The 20,086-nt window shown below is 50.6% G+C and overlaps 2 protein-coding genes across 2 annotated transcripts; one reads left to right on the top strand and one right to left on the bottom strand.

Annotated features, from left to right (window-relative positions):
• Positions 1-647: 647 nt before the first annotated feature.
• atad5b (ATPase family AAA domain containing 5b) lies at positions 648-17,733 on the top strand. The gene is made up of 23 exons (XM_064323441.1): positions 648-1,030; positions 1,658-1,751; positions 1,881-3,673; positions 3,811-3,901; positions 4,022-4,189; positions 4,486-4,630; positions 4,737-4,815; positions 6,352-6,533; positions 6,656-6,804; positions 7,035-7,185; positions 7,712-8,080; positions 8,503-8,682; positions 8,979-9,124; positions 11,464-11,623; positions 12,061-12,276; positions 12,394-12,539; positions 13,183-13,276; positions 13,384-13,448; positions 13,997-14,083; positions 14,591-14,887; positions 15,121-15,959; positions 16,252-16,410; positions 17,170-17,733. Exons 2-23 carry the CDS (start codon positions 1,701-1,703, stop codon positions 17,246-17,248), a joined length of 5,646 nt encoding a protein of 1,881 aa, XP_064179511.1. The 5' UTR covers positions 648-1,030; positions 1,658-1,700; the 3' UTR covers positions 17,249-17,733.
• On the bottom strand, positions 17,465-20,079 carry tefm (transcription elongation factor, mitochondrial). Its single transcript, XM_064324212.1, has 4 exons — positions 19,927-20,079; positions 19,227-19,696; positions 18,991-19,140; positions 17,465-18,853 (listed from the first exon to the last, which is right to left on the bottom strand). Exons 1-4 carry the CDS (start codon positions 19,967-19,969, stop codon positions 18,428-18,430), a joined length of 1,089 nt encoding a protein of 362 aa, XP_064180282.1. The 5' UTR covers positions 19,970-20,079; the 3' UTR covers positions 17,465-18,427.
• Between the last annotated feature and the right edge of the window lie 7 nt (positions 20,080-20,086).

The following is a 20,086-nucleotide window of genomic DNA, read 5'->3' as shown; positions in this document are numbered from 1 at the left end:
TCTCTTTAAAAGATTCTCATCTATGCGCTGTTCATCTGAGTGCAGTGTATTTTTGAGGATGTACAGATAATTTGTTGGCCTGTCGCAGATATTTTAAACATAATGTGCAACTGACTTTTTTTTTTACTTTATATAAAACTTAAACGGCATATGTAATGTTTACAAATAACTTAGAAAGAATACTATTGCTATGTTCACTAGAATGTTTAAGTGTGTTCCCTGTAAATACAGTTGTTAAAATTTCAGTTAACACTTTCATACTGCCACCTGTCTCTCCCTCAGCCTGGCTGAATCTCAGGAGAAAATAACAAATAAGAACGAATGAACGTGTAGACATTTAATTTGCTTAGTTGTCTTGATGTATGACAGTTGACTGTCAAACATCTGATCAAAAGTGTCATATTCATTCATGCCTCTTTTTGCCTCTATTTGAATGGACTTTCTGACTGTAATTCCAAATTAAATTTAGACACCCGTTGACTTAATGGATGAAAAAAAAATCGACATGGGAAGATGAACGCAAGCACTTTATGACAAGTAGACAGTCTTCTTTCAGGGGAGGTCTTTGTTCTAGTGAAAAAAAAATAAAGTCCTGTCTCGGTCGGCCTTGTCATCGTCATCAGACTTCTTCTAGTTTCGGCTCTGTGATTGGTGGATTTTTTTTTTGCGCAAAGGTAGTGACGTTTGGCGCCATTTGTCCAAGCAGACACAGAGTTGGGCGCACTTTTCAAAAAGCATCGAGCTTATTTATATTAGTTTATTTGCTCACATTTAAAACGGCAGCTATAGCGTTGGATATACCGATAGTGCTTAACCAAGGACGTTAATTATGTATGATCAATAATGTCAGTTTTAAGCTAAGTTGCTGTTTCAAGCAACCTGTCCCTTTGGCTTTGTAGCCAGCTAGCTAGCTAACTAAACTGTCTCGCGCGAGGATCTTCTGCAGCACTTGGAATTACCTGAAGAATAAAATGACTTTAACATAGCTTGCTGAGTTACTAGCACAGCTATTAAATTATTTAACACGCCGGTAAGTTTCTTGAACCTTGCTACGATAACAATTTTATATTTTAGTTATGTGTCGCTTCCTAACCAGAATGCTCCCAACAGTGTTGTTTCCTTGGGAACTAGACTAGCTAGCTAGTTAGCGAGTTAACTTAGCTGACATGCTATGAATCTACAAACTCATCGTACATCATATAAATACTTAGCTACAGTGTAGTGTTTCTCGGTGAACATAACCAGTCGTTTAACTAGCTAGCCAAGTTAGTTCGCAGGCAAAATAGCTCATAATATAACCTGACCGACAAATGTTTGATTTAAGATGTCTCGTTAACACGCGAAGTTAGCTAGACTAATGTTACCGCACATAAATTGGTGGCTGTCATAGTCAGCTGTTCGCTAACTTTATCCATTCTTCAGTTACAGCTTATGTCAACTGTCTGGGAAATGTAAACTGTTGATTTTGACGGGTAACGTAACAAGGGTAGCTAATGTTAGCTACTTCTGACCTGTGGTATTTTCTCTGCAAGATAAATGCTTGCGCGTTGTTATGCACGTCCGATAATGTTGGCCTGCTTGTGTAATGTTGATATTTAACGATGGTCACGTTTGTAAAGTTTTAAGATGTGTGTCTTCTCTCTGATGTGCCTTGCAGCCCTGTCCTGCCATACGCCACAGGTCTCTGGCTTGTTAAAGCTATGGCTGGGGCTGTTGCTATGGCCTCTGTTATTGAAGATTTTGAGACTCAGGTGGGTTTGTTCTATCTTCCGATTTGTGCCAGTCAGTGATGGGATAAGCTGGTGCCATCCTTTATGTCAATTGAACTAGCCTACTTTGTTCCAGTTTGGCACCAACAAGCAGTTTTGTTTTTTTCACAGCCCCGAAAACGACAAAGAAAAGACGCACCTCCTGTTAAGACGATCACCAACTACTACTCTCCCGTGCCGAAGCCTTTCTCGCCCCCCAAGTCCAATATCTTGGATTACTTCGGCAAGACTTCGCCGGCAGGGGTGAAGAGCAGCGCCGGCACTGCAGAGCAGACCAAGGAGAACAGGAACAGGGAGCCCGAGTCGCCCGGCTGTGCGGAGAGCCCTGCGAAGCCGCGCAAGCCCCAGAGGCTGAGGCGGGGCAGGAGGCCGGGCAGGCCCTCCAGGCTCAGCGCGTCAGCTGGGGATGGACTCGCTGAGACGCCCCCGCAGGTGATCGAGGTGTCCGAATCGAGCTGCTCCAGCGACGGGGCGGTGGCGGAGGCGGCGGCGGCAGGGAAGCAGGCCGCGGGGGTCCTGGGCAGCGAAACCGCGGCTCTCTTGGCTCAGATCAGCCGCGACGACTGTGTCGTGGACGAGACCCCGAGCGGGGCGGAGCCTGCGCCGATAAGCACCCTTCCCAAAAAGAGCGCCAGGGAGAGCCTCACGGAAGGGAGCCCTGATGATGAGCAGCATCTGGAGGAGGGACCCAGTCCGTCCGTACAGCTGTTGGATCAGGCATCCCCAGGGGACAAGAGGAAAAGGGGAAGGCCTGTTGCCAAGCCTGTCGGGAAGACCAAATGCAGTTTGCAGAAGTGCTCACCAGAGGCCCAAGAGGCTGATGGATCCCCGTGTGACACCAGCCTGGAGGGCAAAGCAGATGAGCCCTCTCAGCTAAACAACAGCACCGTCGTCATCTCCTTTGAGGACTTTGTGCAGAGTCAGAACCAGGAGGACAGCAGCGCCTGTGTGGAGACCCCCGAGAACAAAGCAGAGGTGTTGGCTGCACCGCCTTCTGCCGAAGGCCAGCCCGGACCTTCCCAGCAAGTGTCGCCACGAACGCTCACCGTCCAGGCTGAGGTGCACCCCGTCTCCCCGGCGACCGAGCTGGCCAGGGCTGCGGACCAGAGGCTGGCGTCCATCTTCACGCGGCGGCGGCGAGGGAGCGAGGGCGGGGAGGGCAAAGCAACGGGTTCCCCCCCTCCCCAGGAGAAGCCCGATCCGCCCCTGGGGCCCGTCCGGAGGTCCAACGTGGTCCTGCGGGAGGACGAGCTGGAGCTGTCCGTCATCGAGTCCAGCTCCGCGCCCAAGTGCAGCCAGGCGGAGAGGAAGCAGTTCATGAACGCGTTCAAGCAGGCCAGCCTGGACAGCGGAAAGGGGAAAGCGAAGAAGGGCCCGGGCAAACAGGGGGAGGCCGGGGACGACGCTCAGCCGGAGGAGGCAGAGAGGCAGGAGGAGGACGCGCAGGAGGAGCAGGGCCAGGCCTCTACCCCCGCCCTGAAGGTGGAGCAGGAGAAGCCGGCCAGGGCTGGGCAGAAGCGAGGCGGCAAGCTCAGGAAAAGTGGCAGGAAGAGAGCCCAGGAGGAAGCCGTGGTCCCCGTCCCGGCTGCGGCGCTGGAGGAGCCGGTGCTGCTCGAGGTGGGGAGCGAGGCCGACGGCGATGGCGCGAAAGACACGCCCTTTTCCACACCAGCTGGCAGGGGACCGGTCCGGAGGTCTGCCCGGACCCGCCCCTGCAGTGTCACCCCTGCCCGGGAAGAGGCCACGCCTCCCCCTAAAACCAGGAGTCGGGATAGGTCGAAAGGTCGGGGGGGCACTGAGGACTGTTCAGCCGAGGCTTCCACGCCCAGAACACGCAAGCCCAAGCACGGCATGTACAGAGCCGAGATGATCTCTCCCCCCGATGCCAACGGCAGCCCTATCAGGTGAGCCTAAAATCTGACTCCTCCAATGAGGTTCCTGTCATTCTTTGGAGACTTGTCTTAATGAGTTGCGCTAAATTGGCCACATCCTCCACCTGTCTCCTTGCAGTTCAGTGTTGTCTGTTCTGTTGCATTTCCAGGATGAGATTGCGACGTGTCTTTCCAAACTTCGAACACCATGAGTCTGGTGATGCAGATGACTTGCAGATACTGAGTCCCTTAGCAGTTCAGGTTTGTTTCAGTTTCTCAATCTGCAATTTTTAAAGCCTATTGCAGTGTAACCTCAAATTTTACACCATATACCTCTGACACTCCTGACTTCTGGCATGCTCTTTGTCCTATTTACTCCAGAAGTCCAGTGTGTCTAAGAACAGGAAACAGGCCAAAAAGCTGGTCCAGAAGGCCCGGGTTCTCCAGCAGAACAAAAAGGCGGCGGCGGCGGCTAACGCTGACAGTGAGGCCCCCGTGAGGCGCCTGTCCCGAAATCGGGACGTCCAGAAGAGCTCCTGTGAGGACGAGGTAATGAGCCGGGAGCCGAAATGGCGTTGCGTCCGTTACAAATGTTACCGGCCAGTATTTACTTGGGACCGGATCGAGAAAATAAACTAAAATGTGTTTAGCGGCTGTGATCAGATCAATATTTTGCCCTGGTGAGTCGTTACAGTTCTGAAAGTTGTATTGTTGTATCGGGCCGTAAACTGAACCATAAGCGTGCGGCAGACTGGGAGGGCAGCTGCTGAAGACTGCGCGGGCCGCACGGTGCGACCCTGCTGTGCGTGAGCTGGAGCGGATCTGAAAGCGCTCTGCGTTTGCAGGACTCCAGCGTGTGCCCGCCGGACGGGCAGAGCAGCCCCGCCCCCGCTGCCGAAGACAAGGCCAGCGGTCAGAAGCGCCTGCGCAGCCTGAACGATGTTCTGGGAAGGACCGCTGCTGAGAACAGAGCGGTCAAGAGCACCGCAGGTACTCGACCGGCGCTACGTGCAGCTGCAGCGTGTTCTCAGTCTCCGTTTCCCGGTTGCTCGTGCGGAGAGGTTGATAAACGTGCGTTTCTCTGTCCCGTTTGTAGCCCCGAAAGTGGCCGCCGTGTTTCTGGGGAAGAAGCCTCCGAAGCCTTCAGCGGTCATCTCCATACTTGACGACAGCAGGTAAATCGTCTCCCCGAGGCCAGAGCTCGTCCGGCGATCGCTGCTCTGATGGGGAAATGGATCACTGTAACTGACTCAAACTCATGAGCTTTTCTGTTGTTGTTTTAACGAGTGACATGTAAAAAAACATTAGTCTAAAAATTGCCATTTTTGCTGTTGCTCTGTTGTTTAAACACCTTGCCTTATGCTGACATGTATTGCTGGAGCACAGCTGAGGCAGTAGTTAACCCTGTACATGTATGTCTGAGAAAACTTAAACGGTGACACCTGTGTAGAATTTCCCATGTGCATTGTGTCTTGCTGTGGCCCCCATGTGTTTAAGCTGTGCTGCTTACAGGGTTGTTGTGGCCCCCTGTATTTAAGCTGTGCTGTTTACAGGGTTGTTGTGGCCCCCTGTGTTTAAGCTGTGCTGCTTATGTGGTTGCTGTGGCCCCTGTTTTTAAGCTGTGCTGCTTAGGGTTGTGTGGCCCCTGTGTTCAAGCTGTGCTGCTTATGGGGTTGCTGTGGCCCCTGTGTTTAAGCTGTGCTGCTTACGGGGTTGTTGTGGCCCCCTGTGTTTAAGCTGTGCTGCTTACGGGGTTGCTGTGGCCCCTGTGTTTAAGCTGTGATGCTTATGGGGTTGTTGTGGCCCCCTGTGTTTAAGCTGTAATGCTTATGGGGTTGCTGTGGCCCCCTGTGTTTAAGCTGTGCTGCTTACGGGGTTGTTGTTTCCCGCTGTGTTTAAGCTGTGATGCTTATGGGGTTGTTGTGGCCCCCTGTGTTTAAGCTGTGCTGCTTATGGGGTTGTTGTGGCCCCCTGTGTTTAAGCTGTGCTGCTTATGGGGTTGCTGTGGCCCCCTGTGTTTAAGCTGTGCTGCTTATGAGGTTGCTGTTGCCCCTGTTTTTAAGCTGTGATGCTTACAGTGTTGTTGTGGCCCCCTGTGTTTAAGCTGTGCTCCTTACGGGGTTGTTGTGGCCCCCTGTGTTTAAGCTGTGATGCTTACGGGGTTGCTGTGGCCCCTGTGTTTAAGCTGTGCTGCTTACGGGGTTGTTGTGGCCCCCTGTGTTTAAGCTGTGCTGCTTACGGGGTTGTTGTGGCCCCCTGTGTTTAAGCTGTGCTGCTTACGGGGTTGTTGTGGCCCCCTGTGTTTAAGCTGGCTCTTACGGGGTTGTGTGGCCCCCTGTGTTTAAGCTGTAATGCTTATGGGGTTGCTGTGGCCCCCTGTGTTTAAGCTGTGATGCTTATGGGGTTGTTGTGGCCCCCTGTGTTTAAGCTGTGCTGCTTACGGGGTTGTTGTGGCCCCCTGTGTTTAAGCTGTAATGCTTATGGGGTTGCTGTGGCCCTGTGTTTAAGCTGTGTGCTTACGGGGTTGTTGTGGCCCCCTGTGTTTAAGCTGTGCTGCTTACGGGGTTGTTGTGGCCCCCTGTGTTTAAGCTGTAATGCTTATGGGGTTGCTGTGGCCCCCTGTGTTTAAGCTGTGATGCTTATGGGGTTGTTGTGGCCCCCTGTGTTTAAGCTGTGCTCCTTACGGGGTTATGCTCGTCCCTCACCCGCAGTCGGGAGGGCTCCGAGAACTCCCAGGATGACGAGGAGTTCAGAGCCCGCCGGGACTTCCTGAAGAGCGGCCTGCCGGAGTCCTTCAAGAGGCAGGTGGCGAGGACCACGGCCAGCCGCGACGCCTACTCCCTGGCCTGCGCCTCCTTCCAGGCCACGGTGCACGTGCTGCAGAGGCCTCCAGGTGAGCCCGGCTCTGCCGTTTCAGGAGTGAGCCCGCTGTTGAGTTCGCCCCACCGCAGGCCATTTGGTCATTCTCCAGTCCGTCGTATGTAAAAATTAATTTGTCCTTTATTTTTTTTGTAGAGTGTCCTTTTTGGGGCCTGCCGTGGCCTGGGTCCTCACTGTTGAAACGCCTAAATGGAGCTGGTCTGGAGCCCCCAAGACCTCTTCTGCCACCAGGAGCGCTGGACTGCATAAAGACTGAGCCTGCCCTCAGAGCCCATATGGACAAGGTGAGCTGTGGGTTTTATTTAAGATCACACCTGAGGTGCTGCGATTCTGCCGTTGGGTTTATTAGGAACTGAAGTGGTGGTGTGGGCCCCCAGAAATGTATAGATTAATTATTGAGAACTTTTTAAAAAATGTCACCCTGAATCATTGATTTGTGTAGGTGCGCTAAGCCGTTTTGTGGCATTCGTACGGATGTAACCTGGGGCTCTTTTTGTCCGGTCCTGTGACGCAGGGCTCTGGCTGGAGGCAGGATTTCTCTGAGGACGTCCGCAGACGCCTGCTGGAGGAGATCAGGGCGTCCAACCCCCCGTTCCCCGTGCGCCGGTTCTTCGCCTGGTTCCTGAGGAGGCGCGAGGAGCACCTCCTGCAGCCCGCGTCTGCCGGTGAGGAAGGGGGGCGGGGCCAGTCCGGAGGCGCGCACAGGCCAGTTGTGAAGAGTGGTACGCGTAAAGGGTGTTTTAAACCCTCTGGCGGCGAGCAGAAAAGCGAAAGCGAGCTGGACGGCGTGGTGATGTCCCTAAACAACTGCCGCCCCCATTTGTAACCGGCTCGCTAAACTGAAAAATTCAAATTGACGGAATGCTGCCGTACACTCTAAATGAGGCCACGGACTTACTTGCGGTGACGTTAGCTAAGGTGGCTATAGTTCGCTTGTTAGTGAGACAGCTTGAACTTCAGTTGGTCAAGTTCGCCGATTAGCCGCTTCGCCCGCTATCGGACTTCGCTAGTTAAAACTGCTGATTGTGTTTATTAAGAAACACTGCTGTAAGTGTCTGGGTACGAGTCCTTCAGCTCCACACAGAATTTGATTGGATGGACTTATGGCAGATTATTAATGAACAGGGCCATGTTTATGTCGCGGCCCTGGTCTCTAAACTTACGTTGGGTCTCTTCTCTGGTGGTATTCAGAGGCGGACGGAGACCCCGAAACCCCCAGCCTCCCAGAGCCCCCTGAGCTGGGCGGGAAGCGCAAACGCAGGCGGGACGGGGAGGGGGAGGGGGAGGGGGTCCAGAAGGTGCCCAAACGAAGGAGGTCTGCGCGAGGGGAGCGGGAGGCCATCGTGATAGCGGACGACCCCCCCGCCGCCCGCGGGACCGCCGTAGGGCCGCCGGACCCCCCCGCCCGGGCGCCGGCGGGCAGGGGGCGGCTCAGCCGGGCGCGCGGGGGCGGGCAGCCGCGCCAGGAGGCCGACGCCGACGCCGCGGAGCGAACGCCGGCCCAGAAAGGCCCCGTGATCCTACTGGAGGACACGCCGCCGCCCGGGCAGGCTGAGAGAGGTAACACTGCGAGCCTGGGTCGGGTGCTGGGTGCACCCACTGTGGCCTTATGTGTCTCAATCAATCAATCAATAAAATTTTATTTGTATAGCGTATTTTACAGCAGTTGTCACAGTTGTCTGATAGCCCTTGTTTCTTCAGACAATATCCACTGCAGATTTCACTGCACTCACTGTTCAAGAGCATGACATATTAAGTCATTGAGCAGCTCTATAGTATTTATACACAGTGGTTTTCCGGGATCCACTGGGCTATTAAATGCCACACTAGACCCCCTGAATATACTGGTGTGGTTCTGTGAATTAATTTAGATTCGCATTACACTGTTCGCTTTCCGGCTGACTCATAAATCTTCTGTCAGTGCTTGCGGTTTTTCGTTTGTGCAGCTCTGACCTGTTTATTGGGTTTCACCCCCCATGTAGAATGTGTGAGGGAGGACGTGTTGTGGACGGAGAAGTATCAGCCCCAGCACTCCACCGAGGTCGTCGGGAATTCGGCTGCGGTGAAGAGGCTGCGCAGCTGGCTGGAGGAGTGGAAACAGAGAGCCGACCGCGAAGAGAGGAGGAATCGGAAGGAGAAGAAACAAGAGGACAACAGCAATGGTATATAAAAATTTAAAAACCACCAAAGTGTGCCATGTCTGATCTGGGTGGCGTAAACACAAAAACTTCATTCTCTACCCAAAAATCCAAATGCATTGTTAAGCTACTATTGCCCCTGGCTCTAGAATTTGGAAAAGTCAATTTTGGAAACAAATTCCTGAGCCATAATCTTGAAATCCCTTCCATTTTTCAGGAAAACAATGGCGCTGGCTTTGGCCCCAGTATGCTACTCAAACTGTAGATTAATTCAGGATGGGAGACGGGATATTGAATTGGTGTGTTTGGTGGACTTGCAGACTCCTGGGACTGCGGTGATTTCCGGGGTGAGGGTGATGTGGAGGACGGGGAAGAGCTGCTGGGTAACACCCTGCTGATCACAGGCCCTCCTGGAGTGGGGAAGACTGCTGCCGTGTACGCCTGTGCTCAGGAGCTGGGCTTCAAGGTCTGCACTATAAACCTCATACGGTCTGCACCGCAAACCTCATGCGGTCTGCATCACAAACCTCACACAGTCTGCATCACAAACATCATACAGTCTGCACCTGCATCACAAACCTCATACAGTCTGCATCACAAACCTCATACAGTCTGCATCACAAACCTCATACAGTCTGCATCACAAACCTCATACAGTCTGCACCACAAACCTCATACAGTCTGCACCGCAAACCTCATACAGTCTGCACCACAAACCTCATACAGTCTGCACCGCAAACCTCATACAGTCTGCATCACAAACCTCATACAGTCTGCACCACAAACCTCATACGGTCTGCACCGCAACCTCATACAGTCTGCATCACAAACCTCATACGGTCTGCATCACAAACCTCATACGGTCTGCACCGCAACCTCATACAGTCTGCATCACTACATCATACAGTCTGCACCACAAACCTCATAGTCTGCATCACTACATCATACGGTCTGCACCACAAACATCATACAGTCTGCACCACACACCTCATACGGTCTGCATCACAAACTACATACAGTCTGAATCACAAACCTCATACAGTCTGCACCACAAACCTCATACGGTCTGCACCGCAACCTCATACAGTCTGCATCACAAACCTCATACGTTCTGCATCACAAACCTCATACGGTCTGCATCACAAACCCCATACGGTCTGCATCACAAACTACATACAGTCTGAATCACAAACGCCATACGGTCTGCATCACAAACTACATACAGTCTGAATCACAAACCCCTACAGTCTGCACCATAAACCTCATACGGTCTGCATCACAAACCTCATACAGTCTGCACCTGCATCACAAACCTCATACAGTCTGCACCGCAAACCTCATGCGGTCTGCATCACAAACCTCATATGGTCTGCACCGCAAACCTCATACGGTCTGCATCACAAACCTACGGTCTGCATCACAAACTTCATACGGTCTGCACTGCAAACCTCATGCGGTCTGCATCACAAACCTCATACGGTCTGCATCACAACATCATACAGTCTGCATCACAAACCTCGTACAGTCTGCACCGCAAACCTCATACAGTCTGCATCACTACATCATAAGGTCTGCACTATAAACCTCATACGGTCTGCATCACAAACCTCATACAGTCTGCACCACAAACCTCATACAGTCTGCATCACAAACCTCATACAGTCTGCATCACTACATCATACGGTCTGCATCACTAACCTAATACAGTCTGCATCACTACATCATACGGTCTGCATCACTAACCTCATAGGGTCTGCACCGCAAACCTTAGACAGTCTACATTATAAACCTCATACAGTCTGCACCACACACCTCATATGGTCTGCATCACAAACTACATACAGTCTGAATCACAAACCTCATACAGTCTGCACCACAAACCTCATACGGTCTGCACCACACACCTCATATGACCTGCACCACTAACCTCCTACGGTCTGCATCACTAACCTCACAGTCTGCACCACTACCCTCATACAGTCTGCACTATAAACCTCATACGGTCTGCACCACTAACCTTATACAGTCTGCACTATAAACCTCATGCAGTCTGCACTGCAACCTTATACAGTCTGCATCACGAAACTCATACCATCTGCATCACATCATACAGTCTGCATCACAAACCTCAGACAGTCTGCATCACAAACCTTGTATGGTCATCACTACAAACCTTCACTACAAAACTACCACCACAAAAGTCATATGTTCTACATCACAAATCTTATACTGTCTGCATCACAAACCTTGTACCTTTACCATTAAAGGAAGGATGTAGGGTCTAGAATGTTCAGAACTCTTTCCTGTGAAAACTGCTGTGTTTCTTATTATAACTGCGATGAACCTCACACTGCTATTCAACAGAAAGTCTATGTGTATGTCCCTCGAGCTGTTTTGTGATTTGAGTTGTGTATGTACGGTGTGACTGTATGTGTTCAGTGTTGTGTATGTACGGTGTGACTGTATGTACAGAGTTGTGTATGTACGGTGTGACTGTATGTACAGAGTTGTGTATGTGCGGTGTGACTGTATGTACAGAGTTGTGTATGTGCGGTGTGACTGTATGTACAGAGTTGTGTATGTGCGGTGTGACTGTATGTACAGAGTTGTGTATGTACGCTGTGACTGTATGTTCAGAGTTGTGTATGTACGCTGTGACTGTATGTACAGAGTTGTGTATGTACGATGTGACTGTATGTACAGAGTTGTGTATGTACGGTGTGACAGGCAAGTGGAGTGCTGATCTTGGAGCACGCCTCCCTCTCCCGGCACCGCCTGTCTGACCGGGGCTGGGTTTGCCGGCAGGTTTTCGAGGTGAACGCGTCCTCCCAGCGGAGTGGGCGCCAGATCCTGTCCCAGCTGAAGGAGGCCACTCAGTCGCACCAGGTGGACATCCAGGGGGTGAACGCCCACAAGCCTTCCTACTTCAGCAGCTACAGCACCGCCAGGCCTGCCTTTTCCCCACGTGAGTCTCTAGTCTCTGTTACCCCCCTGCCCTTTTAAAGTGCTGCACTGAAGTCCTAAACCGAGATCATAATCTTTGTCCTCTTTTATTATCTCCACAATATTCTGCACTTGCCACTTAGTCATACTTCATAATTATGATATACTCTGTAAGTGTTTTTTTCCTGTCCCCACTGGTTGATAGATATTGCCACTGTTTTTAATTCTTGTGGTTTGGCTATATAAATGCGTCCATTTACTTTATTCTGTAGCCGTACTCTTGTTCTTGTGCTCTTAGGATATGCACATGTTTTAAGCCATGCGTAAGTCACACTGGATGAGGTATCTGCCAAATAAAAGGCTAATAAACGATATCCATAGTCCATTTCCGTAGTTTTTTTTTTTTGCGATGAGGGACCTGGTGTATGGTAATGCCCCATGTTCATTTTTCACTCGCAGGGAAGGTTAATTCCCCCAGGAAGGTTCTGCCCTCCCCCAGGAAGGTCGTGTCCTCCCCCAGGAAGATTGTGTCCTACCCCAGGAAACCTCTCCATTCCACGGGCAGGCAGCCAAAGAGAGGAGCGCTGGCCCCCACTTCACTGGCCAGCTTCTTCAAAATGGCCGGCAAAGCCAAGGGCAGAGACCCGAGCGCTCGGGACGACCCGCCACAAAATGGTGAATAAAACGCACTGTCAGCACAGCACGGGGGAGCGGGGGAGGAATGTCCAGCGTGTTCGCCGTGAATAGGGGTTCTGTCACTCACTCGGAATGGATCTCTCTGTCCCACCACAGAATCCGGCCCTCAAAAACCGGTAAAAACGAAGGAGAGTGTCCCGAAGGCCAAGGAGCCCCCCGTCAAACCGTCACGTGACAAGAAGGAGCCCCCGACGGAGGAGCAGAACAAAAAGGCCGCCACGTCGCTCATTCTCTTTGAGGAGGTACTGTGACCAAGTCCAGCCCACGTCCTGGCCTCTCAAGGGCCCGGCCTGCGCGTGTGCCAACACTGCCACCCAGGAGTCCTGTTTCAGTTGCTTTTGATCAGGCCTGGATTCTAAGCCCAGTACAACACGAGTCTTGTGCTCTGTGTCTGAGATGCATAGGAAGTCTAGTCCAGATTCTATAGGAGACAGCCTGGTTGTACGTAGCACTAAAGAGCTTAAAATACCTGTTCCTGGCGCTGCCCAATCCAAATAATGTACTCTTTAAAGCAGTGGTCTTCAAACCTTTCTCTGGGATGTGTTGCCCCAGCCAGATCCAGGTGTATTTGATGTTTCTTATCTCAAACACACCTGATGCAGCTAATCGAGGGCTTGATTAGTTGTATCAGGTGTGCTTGAGGTGGAACACGTCAAGTACCTGGATCCAGCTCAGGGTCCCCGAGGAGAGCCCTGGGGACCACTGCTCTAAAGCATATGATGGAACCACCAGCATACCCAAATTGGCTGTGTTTCATTGTTTTAGACTGGGAGATAAACCGCTATCCTGAATAATAAATAAACGTAATTAAATGTAAGACAGACGGGCTAGCCCCACCGTCTCTGGCCTCTGCACAGTCACCCAACTCGGGCCTCTGTTCTCCAGGTCGATGTCATTTTTGACGACGATTCCGGATTCCTGGCTGCGATCAAAACCTTCATGACCACAACCAAGAGACCTGTGATTCTGACCACTAGCGGTGAGCGCATTTTCTCCAAGAACCATTCAGCCAGTTTGTGATCTAGTGATGTTACAGTGCTGTGATTAACATAAATAAAATAAAACGCATCTAATCCTTGTCCACAGATCCTACATTTAGTGAGATGTTCGATGGAAATTTTGAGGAGATCCACTTTAAAACGCCTTCAGCGGTAAGTTCAGCGAGCCTTAGTGTGTGATATTTTTTATCTGATTTTATTCATGCTTGCCAGCGTGTTTCAAAAGCAGTGTACATGCCGACCTGAATAGCAGAAGGGTTTGCGTTGAGCGTTGAGCCGGTGTGTGTGTGTGTACGGACAAAGTGTAGCACAGTGGGTAAGGAACTGGGCTTGTAACCGAAAGGTCATAGGTTCGATTCCCGGGTAAGGACACTGCCGTTGTACCCTTGAGCAAGGTACTTAACCTGCATTGCTTCAGTATATATCCAGCTGTATAAATGGATACAATGTAATATGCTATGTAAAGAAGTAAATGGACTGTTATAGTGCTTATCAGGCTATAATTGAGCTCTCATTGCCGAGAATAGGGTTAGTGTCTGCTAGAATGCCGCCAGGTGTGAACCGGCAACTCGACTGCCAGACATCGGTCTACTCTGAGTATGTCACCCATATGTAAAGTGTAAGTCCTGATAGAGGTGCTAAGCTGACAGTAAGTATGTAATGTGGGGTGCGTGGGGGCGCGCTGCTTCTCCCGTCTGCAGTGGAACGTGGACATCCGAGGCCTGCTGCCTGCGCTGGGTGCGGAGGACGGAGGGGGACCCTGCTCGCTACAGGCCCTCACCTGCCTGGTGCCGCGGACCACAGGCTCCCGCTGAGCGCAGGTACGCACAGGGAGGGGGCGGGGGTAGGGGCATCCTGCCAACGGCCCAGTTTCACCTGCGGGAACCTCGTCGGTCGCTGTAATAATGATGAGGGTGATGACGGCTTAACCATAGTTAGTGTAGTTGTAGTGCAAAGTGCTTACAGAGACATTAGAGTAGGGCTGGGAAATATGTCGATATCGTGATATGAGACTACATATCATCTGGGATTTTGTATATCGTAATATCGTGATATGGCGTAAGTGTTGTCTTTTCCTGGTTTTAAAGGCAGCATTACAGTAAAGTGATGTAATTTTCTGAACTTACCTGATTGTTCTAGCTGTTCTATTATTTGCCTTTACCCACTTAGTTATTACGTAGGCATTACTGATTATTATTTATCAAAAATCTCATTGTGTAATTTTGACCAATAGTCATCCCCACAATATCGATATCGAGGTATTTGGTCATAAATATTGTGACACTTGATTTTCCATATCGCCCAGCCCTACGTTAGAGCGAAGTGAAAATGGCACTCCGCAGTGGTGCAGCAGTGATGGGCGGCTTTGGCATGGCCTGGAGAAGCCTGTTCTAACAGGCCTGGGTTGCTGTGCTTTCCCCTCTGCGTGGTTTGCAGCTGTCACTCAGGGGGAGACGGGGTCTGCGGGTGCAGCAAAGCTGGCAGACGAGGAGCCGGCAGCCAGCTCCACTTCCTGTGACTCCAGATGCACTGAAAGCCTGCTGGGAATCCTGAACATCGATGGTCCACAGGACCTTTCTGACATGCTCAAGGTAGTTTGCCCTGCCTTGTCTTTAAGATTAGCCCAGGTGTTGTGACTATGAAATGCAAACCATCACTCACTGCCCTTGTACTGTTTAGACTGACTGATGATCTGCAGTCACAGATCTTAAGCTCATAAGTGGATTTTTCTAAACCCATTAAATGGATATGTGCAAAGTGTTTCTGTAGGGAAATGAACCCATCTCTGCCAGCCTGTGTCTGATCGAATGCCTTCTGTGTTCAGTGCACATCCTCGGCAGAGCCACAGAGCAGCAGGTGTCTGGAGCTGCTGGTGGAGAGCTGGGGCAGGGGTGTGGACCTGCTGTACTCCAACATGGAAGCGCTCCTGCCTCTGCCCGTCAGCGCCCTGCAGCGACCCCTCCTTGGCCAGCAGGGGGCGCTCAAAGCGGAGCCGGCCGAGGAGGCGAGCCCGGTGAAGGCGTCCTCCAGGATGCGGAGCAGGAAGCGCTCGGGTTTGTCGGACAGGGATCTGTTTCAGTCCGACTCGGACTCGGACGACGGCTTCCTCTCTCTGCCGAAGCTTCACGGCGCCCCCGCCTCCGAAGCGGAGGAGCCCTCCGCCGGTGCCGACGCGCCTCGGCCAGACCCCGCCGCGGAGGCGCCTCCGCCAGGACCCGGGCCCCTCCGGCCGAAGAAGGCAGAGCGCTCCCCGGAGGAGCGGAGGCGCTCCGAGCTGGTCTCCAGCTGCCTGGGCTCCTTGGCGGAGTTCATGGACCACATGTCTTTCCTGGACTCGTCCCTGCATCACCAGCGCTGGCAGCCGGAGGGCGCCTGCAGGCCGGGGGCGTTCGGCTGGACGGGGGCCGCGGTGAAGAACGGGCTGTCGGACGAGCCGAGGGTGGAGGACGCGAGCGGGGCCTGCTGGGGGAGCTCCGCGCAGATTCGGGCCACGGTGGAGGGCATGAGCTTCCGCAGGTGCCGGTCCAGGGTCTCGGAGGCGTGGGCCGAGCCCCGGGGGCTGCAGGCCGAGCTGGGGGAGCCAGGCGTCAGCCAGCTCACCCTCCCCGTGGGCCCCCACAGAACGGCCCTGAGCTTCTGCCAGACCAGCCCGTGTGAACCCACGTGAGTGCCTTCCTTCCTTCTCCAGCCTAGCGCTGTTTTGAGTGATAACATTTTCTATGATTACTCCCAACATTTAAATATTTTTATTTGAACTGCATTTGACAGGGGGAAATTGTCACAGGGTGCTTTATTTCAGCAAAACTTAATTTTACGTTCTATCCTAACATGGTCGCACATTAGGTATGATGCCTACTTGATACATTAGTTTGGAGATTATTTGCCCTAAATAATTAGCTTTCAGTGTACTGAGTTGTGGTTTTTTTGTTTTGTTTTCCCTTCCCCTATTTCGCAGCGTGACGCAGAGGCGTTGCGACGTCATGAAGACCGTGCTAACCAGCAGAGCTTTCGGCACGCTAGGCAACAAGCCGGCCACGGCCACGGACTACCTGCCTTTCCTGCGTTCCGTCTGCCGGTCCGAGAGGGCGAAGGAGCAGGGCAAGGTGAAGCGCAGGTGAGCCGCCCTTACCTGGTCTGCTGCGGGGCGTTTGTGCGCCGCGCGCTAGCAGTTACCTGATCTCTAAATTCTGAAGGAAGCGCGTGTGAACATCAAAATGTGGCTTCTTCAGGAAGATCTGTGTGCTGGGCTAGAAGTCCTTCCCTTTCTTCGTCATTGAGCAGGTGCCAAGCTCTATACAGACATGGAAACTTCACCACACTGACCTCAGCCAAATAATAGTGTATTTTGGTTCGTAATCATGTAGGATCATAGAATGTAAAAATGTATACATTGAAAAAAAAAAAAAAAATGTGAGGACTTGTGAATACACCCCTTTTGTCCTCATTTCTATCCAGTTTTTATTATCTGTGACTATTATCCCTCATATCAAATATTTGGCTATAAAAAAAGGCCTGTGACAAATTATGAATAAAAACAGGTACAGTAGACTGAAAGACTATTCAGGGTGTGGTTTTGGACTTCTGCTCTTCGTGACTAAAGTACGCAAGCCCTTTGTGTTCTGTGTGAACAGCTCGCCCACAAGCTTTAGGCTGGCATGTGAAAGTACCTCTGGCTCTACCCACTACCTCAAATGTAGACAATTCTTTACTTTCTTTTTGTTATACAGCATACTGAGAAACCAAATGGCAGGGTAGGCACATGGTGTAGATCCAGCTACATTTTTTTTTTTTTTTTTTAAAGTACTGGGGGCCAGAGGTACCAAGTGATTCAGTTTTGCTGTCTAGTGACGCTCGTCTTGTCTCTCCCTTCCAGGTTTCTGCATTATCTGGATTCTATTCACCTTGGCCTCTCAAAAAACACTGTCCAGCTCCTGGCAGCTGATTTCCCCTGATGTGAACACCGGTCTTCCTTTCTCATCATGTAATGTCCTCTTCCATGTAATCTTCTGTACAGTGATTTCCACAGGTGCTCATATACTATATGCAAGTCAGAGTAAAATTTTTTTTTTCCTGTTTGTTTTTATTCTTGCAGTGGCTTTGTACAGACGGCAACAAGTCGTATGTAAAGTTGTGTATTTTTGTACTGTTTAGAACTCATTTTTTAAAAAATATCAAATAAATTTACCTCTTGTTTGACAGCAAACTTCTAATACAATCATTGTTAAATCTCCAGCAGCTTCTATGTACAGATGAATTGAGTGAAGAAATTGAAATAAATTTTTGCATCTGTAAAAAGCTATAGGGCTGTTTCCCTTCGTCTGGTAAGGGGGGGGGGGCGACACCTGATTATATTAGAACAGAGATTCGTGTAGAACAGCCCCTGATTCCAGCAAGGTATACGTGAACATCTCATTTGAAATAAATCCCATTAACTGCACATGCATTTCTTTCTGCCAAATGTGTAAAGCACTGACATTTCCTTTAAAAACTCCTCATTTCCTCACACGTGAGAAATCAAGGCTGGAGTGCATCCCTTTAAGGGTTTGAGTAATGCCGTTAAGTGGCTAAGGGAGTTTTCAGAATAAAGTTCACATCACCGAACTGTAACAAACTACACTGCTGACGCTGCACAGCTGAATGAACTGGGGTCAGTAGATCAGCTGGACAAGCATCATGGCTTACCCTCAATACCCAACCTCTGAAGCAACAGTGTGCTAATATTGGACATCCAGGCAAATTGGGAAAATGCAAGAATTAACAACTAGGAACTGGAGGCGTATGTAAACCAAGAGGCGGTCGATACAAAATACTGTTGACACCATTTTAATCAGTTCACACAGGCTTTGCAGTGTGGAGTGAGATATTGAGGGCACAGCCTGAGCGCATGATGGGACAGTTCTCTGCTGAACCGTGGCCTATGCTCCAGTGCAATGCTTTCTGAACGCTAGAGTTGAAAATTTTTTTACAAGACCTGCTTATAACAAAGTACAGGCATTCAGACCTTTGGTTCCAAAAAGGATCACAGAGTTCATATGTATTATGTATGACCCTGTTAGCTCCATGTACCAGCACTAGTACTGGATAGAAAGTGAGCAATGACGGAGGGGGGGGGAGCGGGGGGTTGTCCTGTCTCACTCATTGAGTTTCTCGTAGAAAGCTACCGCCTGCAACAAGGCATCGCACAGTTCATCCCCGCTTTTCCGGACCCCTAGCTGGAAGGCGTGCCTGTAGCGCACCACTAGGGAATGCGGAAATGAGACGCGCGGGCTCTTCTGCGTCACAGAGTCCGTCATCATCTGACGCACCATTTGCACTCCACTGGTCCGCGCCTCGCCCACCATCAGCCCGAAGTGGCGGCCCACCGCTGTGCGCACCATGTTGAGCACCTTGGGCGGAGCGTCCGGCTCGCTCCGCTGTCCCAGCAAGGCGAAGAGCATGGCCTCCACCGTCCGGAGGTGCGCCATCACGGGGTACAGGGACGTGTTCTGCACGGTGATCCCGCACTTCTCCACCACAAATAAATCGGCTTTCGGCATTCGAGACACCACCGACGAAATCTGAGGATGGGCCAAACAAAAGAACCGAAGTCACATCTCGTTTGTTACTGGACAGGGCACAAAAAGCTCAAGTCACTTTTAAACTTTACCTATAAAAGGTTTGAGAATAGAGGTACTTGCAACTTTGCCCTACTTACATCATCCAAGTATGCAGAAGCCATGTAAGTCCCTTTCATGAAGTTGTGACAGCTCTCCTGCTGCCAGTCGAGAACATTGAGTCCGCGATCTACATGCGCCCACGCTATCTTATCCGTGCCACATACAATGGACACAATGCAGCTGGCCTCCTGTAAGACATTTACAAACATTGATTAAAGTACGTGGAAATATATGAGGGATAGATTTTAAGGTTACGCTGCCGGATAAATCTCACCTCAAGTAACTTCCGATCAACCTCCGGCTTGATGAATTTAACAAGTTGAATTTTGGTTTTCCGCCTCTCCTTTTTTTCGGGTGGATTGAGGATGGAGTTGAAAACGATCATCGCTGTCTTGTGTTTAAATAATGGTACATTTATTATGCTTTCCAGATCTTTAAACGGTCCATTTCTTGTCCTGTATTCCACTATGTTGACCGATTTTCGTCCTCTCAGGAGCTTGACCTCTGCCAGCTCATTCTCCGTGGCCGTGTTTAGACGTTGCAGAATGACAGCTCGCTGTTCTGTAGTGTAACGACAGTCCAGAGGCTTACCTTCATCTTCACACAACTTAGAGGACAGTGTAGAAGTCAACAGATCAAAATCTGCCGTTGAGATTCGACTCCTCCAGCAGCACGTGCAGTGGAGGTATCTGTGCTCCAGTTCTGGCAGAGAGCCCAAGAACCGGTGGAATAAGCCATGATGCCCTACAATAAAACATCAATGCACAGCAATGTGAAAATACTTGTCTATTTATTGAATACCCAGATAGCTTACAAACACATACATTTAGTTTATTGACACATACATTTAGCTAACCTGCGTTACGAAAGTAGCGTTACTACTTTTACGGTACTCAAGTAGTGAAAATATGAGATCCGATAGATTCTTAAAGTAACTGTTTGCAATTGGTATTTCCGAAGGTTACATTATTTACCATTTTTAACAACTGTAGACACAAGATGCCTGGCAATCCACATTTTTCTGTTAACATTACTCTGAGAAAACGCGTTAATGGAACTTCGTCCTCGATCTGTCCTCTTCCTGCAAATATTTCGTGGTAGAAAAAGAGAACATGCATTTTTGGTTCCGGGACA

The sequence above is a fragment of the Anguilla rostrata genome, chromosome 2, assembly GCF_018555375.3.
Source record: "Anguilla rostrata isolate EN2019 chromosome 2, ASM1855537v3, whole genome shotgun sequence".
Classification (NCBI taxonomy): domain Eukaryota; kingdom Metazoa; phylum Chordata; class Actinopteri; order Anguilliformes; family Anguillidae; genus Anguilla; species Anguilla rostrata.
The sequence above is the reverse complement of the archived record's forward strand: the minus strand, read 5'-3'. Positions and strand labels throughout refer to the sequence as shown.

Coding starts and splice junctions, on each gene's coding strand:
- atad5b (XM_064323441.1), top strand. CDS start 1,701: ATGGCTGGGGCTGTTGCTATGGCCTCTGTTATTGAAGATTTTGAGACT. Junction 6,534..6,655: donor CGTGCTGCAGAGGCCTCCAG/GTGAGCCCGGCT, acceptor TTTTTTTTGTAG/AGTGTCCTTTTTGGGGCCTG. Junction 16,411..17,169: donor CAGGGCAAGGTGAAGCGCAG/GTGAGCCGCCCT, acceptor TCTCCCTTCCAG/GTTTCTGCATTATCTGGATT.
- tefm (XM_064324212.1), bottom strand. CDS start 19,969: ATGTGGATTGCCAGGCATCTTGTGTCTACAGTTGTTAAAAATG. Junction 19,697..19,926: donor GTCTACAGTTGTTAAAAATG/GTAAATAATGTA, acceptor GTTTTATTGTAG/GGCATCATGGCTTATTCCAC. Junction 19,141..19,226: donor TTGATCGGAAGTTACTTGAG/GTGAGATTTATC, acceptor AATGTCTTACAG/GAGGCCAGCTGCATTGTGTC.